Source organism: Solanum pennellii, chromosome 9 (assembly GCF_001406875.1).
Source record: "Solanum pennellii chromosome 9, SPENNV200".
Classification (NCBI taxonomy): Eukaryota; Viridiplantae; Streptophyta; class Magnoliopsida; order Solanales; family Solanaceae; genus Solanum; species Solanum pennellii.
In genome coordinates, this window is record NC_028645.1 from 74,385,703 (window position 1) to 74,395,680 (window position 9,978).

At 29.6% G+C, this 9,978-nt stretch overlaps 1 protein-coding gene across 1 annotated transcript; it reads right to left on the reverse strand.

Annotated features, from left to right (window-relative positions):
• Window positions 1-5,863: 5,863 nt before the first annotated feature.
• On the reverse strand, window positions 5,864-6,964 carry LOC107030809 (protein FANTASTIC FOUR 3-like). The gene has a single exon (XM_015232054.2). The coding sequence runs from the start codon at window positions 6,726-6,728 to the stop codon at window positions 5,997-5,999; it is 732 nt and encodes a 243-aa protein (XP_015087540.1). The 5' UTR covers window positions 6,729-6,964; the 3' UTR covers window positions 5,864-5,996.
• Between the last annotated feature and the right edge of the window lie 3,014 nt (window positions 6,965-9,978).

The following is a 9,978-nucleotide window of genomic DNA, read 5'->3' on the forward strand; positions in this document are numbered from 1 at the left end:
TAAAAAAATTTTTGATTGTAGTGATAGCTTGGAAAGATTTCGAAAATCCTGAATTGCTTCAAACATATTCTAAAAATGACTAAAGCTATCTCGATTTATATTTGTATGACTATAAATAAAGAAGTTTGAAGCTAAAGAAAACGTTGCTTGAGGACTTTAAAGTCTGAGTAAAATGAAAAACACGTATGAAAATAAAGAAGATTATCTAATAGGCTGATGTTGTGAAATTCAGATTTTAATTGGCATTTTCTTATAGAATTTTTTTGGCATTCTATATATTTTTGAATGATTTGTTGTATTTTCTCCATAACTATATGGAGGTAAATTTCTCATTGTGGGGGTATGATTCTTTATGGTTATTGTTATTGGGATATTATTTTCTATCTTATATCATCAAGTTATTTATTTATTCTTGTCACAATTATTTAATTGTTTCATCATCACTTGTCAAATGCTACTATAAGAAAAATGTGAATTATTTGAGGATTTTTCTGGCGATTAGTATGAAAATTCGTAGAAACTTATTTTCCTGTAAATTTCATACTAATCATCATGAAAATTCTCATGTAATTCACAGTTTTCTTATATTATATAATAATAATAATAACAAGAAGAATAAATTGAACATGAACATCTATTTATAGGAAATCGTTTTGCTAATATGGATAGGAATATACCCTTTAACTCGATCTATAAAATACATATGATATAAAAAAAGCATTAGACTATTGTTTGATGACAACCATAGTAATATAGGCGTTGGGTAGTTGGAGTAAGCTTAGAGATACCAACACTATGCTCATTAGTAATATGAACAATATGGAACAAGTAACTCAAAAAAATCAATTGGTGAATCAATTAAAGAATATAAGATAATTGTTAAATAGACCATAGTTTTACATCAAATTCGTTCATCAGTAATAACATAAAATCTACTATCATCAATTGGTTGAAGTTCATTATTTATTTTCTTTCATTTTAGTTAGTAGATAATTATATCTTCAGATTTTTACCACTTAAATAAATAATTAATATTAGTTTATATTCAGTAACATGCACAATGTTGCTTTGTAGACTGGGCATTTAAAATACTTATTTTGATCTGAAATTCTTTGATACTAAGCTAGTCTTTACAATAAGAGAAAAAAAAAAGTAGAATTACTTATACTGATAATATAAAAGATTTTTCACATTATATGGAATTTGTGATCTAGAAATGGTATTGGTGATATATTAGAATATGTTAAAATATTTTGATAGTGTAAAATATATACAAGTCACATGTGATGAGTTTCAGATTAGTGGTTTAAGAAATAAGTATTATATTTAATATAGCTTGAGGAATTCTTTTTTCATGAGTCAAAATATACTTTTTAACATTATATCAAAGCACGACTTATCCAAATTCTTGTTAGGACCGAAAATAAGCAGGTGTAAACGCGGAAGCTAGCAAAGCAAACCTCAAAAGACCACGAGTAAGAAGACAATGAGAAATATACCAAAAGACACAAAGATTTAACGTGGTTCGGTCAATCGACCTACGTCCACAAAGGAGATGAGCAATCCACTATAAATATGAGAGTACAAAATACAGAGGGAAACAACCTCAACCAATTCACTCGGAATACATGGGAGGTTCACACAAGTGATAACGTATCAAGCTTGTGACCCATAAATTTTTCCCCTAACCAAAAATCTCAAAGCCCTTAAGACTACATTGTGAATGCTGATTAAGTTAGAAGGAACATTCCTCTATTTATAGAGTCCTAAACCTTTTCCTACAAGAAAAGAATTACTCAATCAAAAACCTTTTCCTAAAAGGAAATCTATTTATGCTAAGAAATATAGGGCAAATAAAACCCAACAATTCTTGTTTCCTGTTGGATCCCATGTTAATTACTCGCACATCTAATTTTTTGGACGTGAAGAGGTTGTGAAGAGTCCCACGTTTATGGTTTATGGAACGACGATTTCTTTAATATGGTTCAAACAAAACTCTCTCATGAGATAGTTTTTTTAATTTTAATTAGATGCAAAAAAAAAAATTTAATCGTATATAACGTAAATTCGATTTGAATTTTTTTAAAAGAAAAAGAGAGATTGCACTATACTAGATGGACCACTTGATTGTTACTTTTCTGGTACGGATGGAAACCTCTGTCGAATTATATGAATATATTTCCTTTGTCTAAAACTAAATATTCTCTAGAAGATGTACATTATTTTTTCTTTATAAACCTTAATCGTCATATTATGGTGAAAAAAATTATATTTCAACACTCATAATGATGTATTTGTATGTTATAATTAAAATTTAGAAGAAGAACAAACTAATTAATTAATGGACTAAAAACATCTCTTATGAGTGGACCAACATTAAAGATTTGACATTTTATCGAAAGAATGGAAATAATTACAAATGATGATAATCCCAAGTCATGTGCGTACCATGTAAGGATTAATTACACAAGAAATGTAATATAACTTGATACAATGTCAGCCTATTTTTATTGACTCATCAATTAAGTTCATCATAGAGATTGATTTAATTGTAAATACCTTTTAAATGACATGATTGTGTAAAAAATAACTTTTGTTTTGTTCAAAATAAGAAAATAAAAATATTAATACTACAACAAAAACATCTTTTAGCAGCAAATAAATATACATATCAACAAAGAGTGTCAAAGTCTTTACGGATATTAATTAATTGGCATTGGATCCAATATCGTTAAAGGCTTTATGGACATATACAAAGAACTTTAATTGACTCTAAAAGTATATATTTAATAACAATTAAGCTATTTCCGTTAAAAATTATTTTTGATATAGTGTCAATTAGGCATATTCCCTTCTCAGTAACTCTCTTTTTTAACATATTTTGCTTTTGTATGTCACAAGGAACCTTAATGTATGGAAGGCTTGAGTCCACGCTTGGTCATTTATGTCCTCTTCCCAAAGATATATATGGAGCCTTCTTTCCATGTTCTTTATTGGTTCATTCTACAAGTCACATCTATTTCTAAGGTAACAATATCTGATTTTAGTTCCTAATTTCTTGTTTTTTTTAGGTGCAGGGAAAGAGAAAAAGGCTAGTGAACTACTCTAGTGTCTAGTGCTAGGACCACCTCCATGAAATTGCACATGACGCTCAGTAGCAGAGTCAGAAATTTTAAAAATGTTATGCCTTGAAGCAATTTTCAAGTCACATTTGCTTCTATATCAAGGGAATCAACAATTTATGTATATATATAGTTTTACCTCATTTGCATAGTATTGTTATGATATTATTGTACGGAATGAGACTCGAGTCACGTATTGATTAAATGGGAAGTTGATGTGTGGTTTTTTAGCCTTGGGCTCTCACTATTCAATAGCTAGTTTTGGGGTATAATTTTCTTAAAATTGTATCAATGGTTTCGGTGTCCAGTGCACAACCATCCAGCATGACGGATGCAGGGTGTGGTGGTTTGTTGTGATAATATGTACATAAATATGTCTCTTAACTTGACTTCAGCTAACATTATTTGTGTCCTCCAACTTTAGGTATGCAGAAGTATGCACTTAAATTTGTATAAAATTAAACAAGTAGACACGTGTGTCCTACAAGGTATAATAATACACATAAGTCGAATGTATCTATTTGTTCAATTTTATACATGTTTAAATGTCTACACACCCAAAATGAAAGGGCATAAATATCAATTGAAGTCTAAGTTAAAGGGCACGCTTATGTATTATGTCGAATATTATTGTTGGGACTTTTAAGTCCCGCATTGGTTAAATGGGGAGCTGATGTGAGGCTTATATAATCTTGGACTCTTCGACTTTACAAGATAGATTTTGATGTGTTGTCCTCCTAACGTGATATTAAATAAATAGTATAATTTTGAGACGAAGGGATTTCACTTTGTAGTTTTTGGAGCATATAATATATGTTAGGGCACCATCCAAAATTTATGAAAACCCTAGTAATTAGTCTTGGATGGTTAGACTAAGGGCACATGGGACATGTGATATATTGGCATCGAGCATGATGGGAGGTCCAATATGGTCGGAGCAATGACAGTTACAAGGCTTACGTACAATACAGAAGCCCACTTGCATGAGACATACATATATATGTGTGTGTTTTCTACATTATATTGTCCCAAATTTGATCTTATAAATTATATGAAAAGGAATATGGATCAATGGACATGCATGTGATCACAGATTTTCTTTTATTACGAAGAAACATGATTTTATTGATATATGCGGGTACAATTTTGTTGATTTCTTAATTTTATTCTTCTTAGATTTATTCATGATTTAAAGGCTGTTAGTGGCGTATTTCTCGAACTAGGATGATGTAGATTTGACTTCTATAAGATATTCCACGATTTTTGTGGAATATTTCGAGATGCCTTTAAGGGAATTTGTTTGCAACAAATTTTAAAGTTACAACAAATAAATTGCAATCACAAAAAAATGTGAAGAAACATAATTTTATTTACAAGATTGTGGGTACAATTTTGTTTCTCTCTTGATTCTCCTCTCGTAAGATTTATCCATGATTCGAAGGCCGTTAATGATATAATTCTCGAAGTAGGATAATTTAGATCTGACCTCTATATAAATATTTCATGATTTTTGTGGAATATATCGAGATCTTGATCTTTAAAAATACCCAAGAGTTTATGAGATATTTTTGAGTCACAAATATTATCATTATTGTTATTATTATTGTTATTATTTATTAGTGATGTTAAAGTGATGACTCATGATGTTGATGTAATCATCTTAGTACAATCTTAATGATTATGAGCTATAATCAGCAGCTGCGGAGCTAGAAATTTATTGAAAATAACACAATAAAAGCTCTTTTTTAAAAGGGGGAGAAAAAATTACTGCTAGGAGATTCGAACACCTCATTCAAGTGGTCTAAAACTCATTCAATGGGACTGAAACCATTAGACTACAATAACCTGTTTTGTCAAAGATATTCAAAATGTGATATATAATAACTCTGTGTATCATTTTACTTATATATATATTACTATTTTTTTTAACGAAAAATGTCTAATTAGACACCGTGACATGCATAGGGCTCCGCCCCTGTTAACAAGTAACAAAAAGGGCCCTCTTCCACCTTCCCAAGTTTGAAATAGTTAGGAGGTTACAAATTTTTCCTGATGTAAAATGAGACCATTGAAAGTGTAGTTGATTAATGATAATTGAAATATAAATTATAATCTACCCGTTCTATTTTAACCATCATTTTATCTTTTTTTACGTCTGAAAAACAAAAGATAGGCTTATAACTTACTAATTAAGTCAACCCATGGGTGGTTCGACAGTGTTAAAAAAAGACATGTGTCTTAGGCCCCTAAATTTAAGGGGTCTCATTTTTAAAAATAATAGGTTATAAGTTATTATTTTTTTATCAAATATTAAATAATATTTGTAAAAAAATAAACTTTTCATGAAAATGAGGAAATTATTTTTAAAAAAAATGGACATATTTGGAGTACTATACCTCATAAAAGAATAATTTAAAAAATCAATTATGTAAAAGTTATTAACAATTCAAGTTTAAGGCCCTGTTTAATTTTTGCTTTAGATCACTAATATTTTTGAGCCGCTCATGAGTCAACCCTATTTAATAAATATAAAGGTAGACTAATTTTTCCTCTTGAAATATTGTACATTACTTTTTTTAATATGTTGAGAGAATAGTTGCCGGTTGGGAATAATTGTCAATGTTAGTCTTGAATTACTATTAGTTACAATTATGTTGGACAAACTTTTGTGAAAGTAAAACGACAGTTAAAATAGGATGGATGAGTATTATAATTTGTTGTTTGGTAGACGCGATAGTATGTCCAATAACCATAATAACTAACGTTTACATAATCAAATAAGAAAAAAAGAAACAACATGATAGTAGCAAACATTGATGATGAAAGACAAGTGATCCAACTACCAAACCTCCAAAAGAAAACTTTTTCTAGCTTTTAGGAAATAGCCACCCAAAATGGCTCCCAACATGAAATCCATTTATTCCTACTACCACTTGCTTTGCACCTTGTTGGTCTACTTGAATACTCTCCTAATTTACTACTACAACTTTCTTCATCATTTTGGATTATGACATCTTCTTCTCCATGTATTAACAAAGAAAGCTTGAGCCTACCATTAGCACGTTCAACTCGAAAACTAGAGTTCCAAGAAGTGATTGATGTTGCTTTTAATAATAAACGACCACCCTCGCGATGAGGCCTAATTTGGACACCTTCATTTCCACTCATTGAAGTTAGTGGAGGTGGATAACTAGCTACCCTTTTGATTTTTTTCGCGAATTCTCTACATTTTGATCGTTGAACTCTGTGAGAAATAGTTTCTTTTTCCTCAATGTTTTCACTAATGTCACTGCCTGTTTCACTTCCTAAGCTTTCAGTGCACATATTCAAACTATTTGTGTTGAGAGAAGAGAGTTTCACCAAAGGATGAACATAGATTTCGTCCTTCTCATCGCCTTTTTTCGAGTATTGACAAGGATTTGCAAGTGCTTGGATAAAGCTCAAGCCACCAACATTGTCATTTTCTTGTTCAGTTTCATCTTCATGTTGACATATTTTAGACGTTTGTGGCAATGTGATAGGTTGTGAGAAATTTGGTGTAGGAGGTGCCATTTTGGGCTCTAGACAAGATTGTAGCCCTTGATATAGTGTGGAAGTTGAGGTCATGTTTTAGAACAGGGGAAAAAACAGAGGATTTGGTCTACTTTTTATATTTACTTAAAAGTAGAAATGTGAAGTTTTTGAGTGTTGAGAAAACCATGTGCTTAAATGAGGATAATTATTTTTTAAACTCATTATGTTTGTTATCTAAAATGTACCTAACCATAAGTAATAATGCTTAAGAGGGTGGCAAATTGAAGGTAAAAATGGGGGGGAAAAAAACAAGGATAGAAAAAGGGAAGGTAGAGAATGGATAGAACATGAAAGAGAAGTGAAAGGGGTAAGGTTGAATTTATAGAACCAAAAAGTAACCACTTAAGCTTTTTTTTTTTTTGGAGCGGGATGGCTCAAGTCTAGGAATTCATCTGAATTTTCTTTGGTGAAAAAATACATTACTTATATATGGTTAAAATTATTTTTTATGTATATATATATCAGATGTTGAACCTTTTTTAATTTATTTATATTTTGAACCTGTTAGTAAAAATTTTGGCTCATTCACTAATTGAAGGAGGGTTTCTCTATTTGCAAAGAGGAGGAGTTGAACTTTTGGTGCCACTAGAATTATTTAGGTTTCACTCTGCCACACAATAAAATTGAGGAAAGCAACAAAGAAAAGTGGGAAGCTACAAATAATTGGAAGTTGGCCAAAGCTCATTATTATTTTTTCTCTTTCTTTAAGCTAAAATTTGATTGGTGAGTTTTAAGAATTTCTTTTAGAAAGAAAGAACTAAATAACGTGTGGATTTTGGTGGGTTGTTCTCTTTTCCTATCTAAAAGTGAACCATCAAAAAGGATTCCTTCTGATATTTTTTTTTGATGATATATATACATTTTGCTTTTTTCACCCCCCACCCCCTCATTTCACTTGTGCTTTTTAACCTCTTTTTTTTTAAAAAAAAAAGGTTTAAATATGTCATCGAACTTTCAGATTAGATTTATTTATGTTATCAGTTAAAAGTTTGGCTCATTTATGCCATTACTGTTAAAGAAAAGACTCATTCATGCCATTATGGTGGTTTTGGAAAACCATTTTTGACATGTTGTCAATTATAATTCGGTCACGTCATCAATTTTTTAATTAAAAAAATCATACTTCTGAAAAAAAATTGAATTAATTTTTTTTTATTATTAAATAAATTGATGACGTGGCCGACTCATAATTGGCCACATCATCAATTTTTTAACAAAAAAAATCAAAATTTGAAATTTTTTTTATTTTTTTATTAAAAAAATTGATGACGTGGCCGAATTATAATTGGTCATGTGTCAAAAATGGTTTTGCAAAATCACCATTGAAAAATAATGGCATGAATAGCCTTTTCTTTAACGGTAATGGCATAAATGAGCCAAAATTTAAATTGATCGCATAAATAAGCTTTTTCTGAAAGTTTAATGGCATATTTGAGCCTTTTCCCTTTTTTAAATTGGACTAGGACGAAACCTAAACCTAAAATTAGTCTTACATCATTTGAGCAACTTCAATAATGAAGAGAAAAAAAAACACTAAATTGGATTAAGGGTTCAGTAATGGTAATTTGGCATAATATATAAATATGCTTTTTAAAAAGGCTTTAGTTGTCATTTGTTCCTTCAACTTTGAATATATACAAGTAGGCACTAAAACTTGTATAAAATTGAATAAATAGACACATTCATCATGTCCTGTGTGGCAATTTTGTATCCTATGTGACATCTTGCATGTATTATATCAGTAGAACGTGTGTATCTACCTATTTGATTTTATACATGTTTAAGTGTATGCTTATGCATATAAAAAATCAGAGAGTATAGATGTCAACTGAAGTCAAGTTAAATGACATATTCATGTAATTATGACTTGTAATATCATCCTACACCACAGAAGTATCGAATCGGTTTTTTCGTTTATTCATCCACCTTACCTTCACGTCTTTCTTATAGAAAAAAATTTGACATTGACCCCTATTTTATTCAAACTTTTTGCTTTATATTTTTAAATAACTAAATTTACTTATTATAAATAATTAATTGTAGTGGTAACTTTTTAGGTGACTTGATTGTGAAAAAAATATGACAAGGTTTCATTTGTTTAAGTCACCGACCAAATGATGTCCTCTTAGCACTTGAATAGATTTATTAGTTACCTAATCCCCTATTAAAGAGTGCAAATGTGGCATCTTGAGGTGCAAAGAGTCCCAACATTTCTTTGCCTTTAGAGTGTAACCTCACCATTGGTCAAACTTCTCTTTAACCTCATTATAGTAGATGTATGTATAGATGCCATCACTTGAAGAAAAAGAATGTTATAAATGATTTAGCACCAATGGGTGTGGCTAATAGGTCAATGACGAGTAAGACTTCATGTTCAAATTTTAGATAATTATTGTTATATATTTAAGTTTCAAAAAAATTGAAGAGTTCAATGCATAAATTTTTAGTCAAATTTAAATTGTGTGACTCTGAATAAATAAAAATATCATATAAATTAAAATGAAAGTATAAATATATAAATTAATCAAAATGTGTGTAAGCTAAGCTCCCAATTACCAAAAATGTGGTTTGTTTGATATGTTTTGAAGTTACAAATGTCATCTAAAAAGGTGCAATAAAGAACTATGTTCCTCTGATGGTTTGTCTCATTGGTTCACCCATATCTAATGTGAACTAATAAGAATCGGGCAACCTTGTATGTCTCATTTGGGTGTGTTCACGGAGAAAAGTAAATGCAGAAAATTTGTCTTTAATATGTATAAAATTAGTTTTAAAATTTTAAAAATAAAACAAATTCTTAATTAAAAAAAAAATATTTAACCCTTTCCTTAAAAGTTTGACTTATAAGTCACCAAAATTATTGAACCCCTCTCGGGTAGTGGTGTGCAAAAATCGAACTGAAAAAATATTATTCGATTTTTATTATTAGGTTATTGAGTTATTGAGTTTTTAATGAGTTTATAATAAAAATTTATTGGCTCATTTATTCGGTATCAATTTTTACTATTGGGTTATTGGGTAAATCGATAACCCAATAACACGATAATAATTCATTATTTTATCCTTCCTAATTATTAAAATATTAATAATTTGATATATAATTAAACACTATAACTATATCAAATTTTTAGTATTCTACCAACTTCACACCAAACCACTTTATTAGTTTTTACTATTTACTCAAATCCTAAAGATTAGAGTAAGAAGTTCACAATTGTAACTATTTGATTTTAATTTTAATTTTAGTCTTGTTGGACTAGTTTATTTTAGTTTTACTTTGTAA

Excerpts from the sequence above, each read along its gene's own strand:
- LOC107030809 (XM_015232054.2), bottom strand. The coding sequence starts at position 6,728 with ATGACCTCAACTTCCACACTATATCAAGGGCTACAATCTTGTCTAGAG.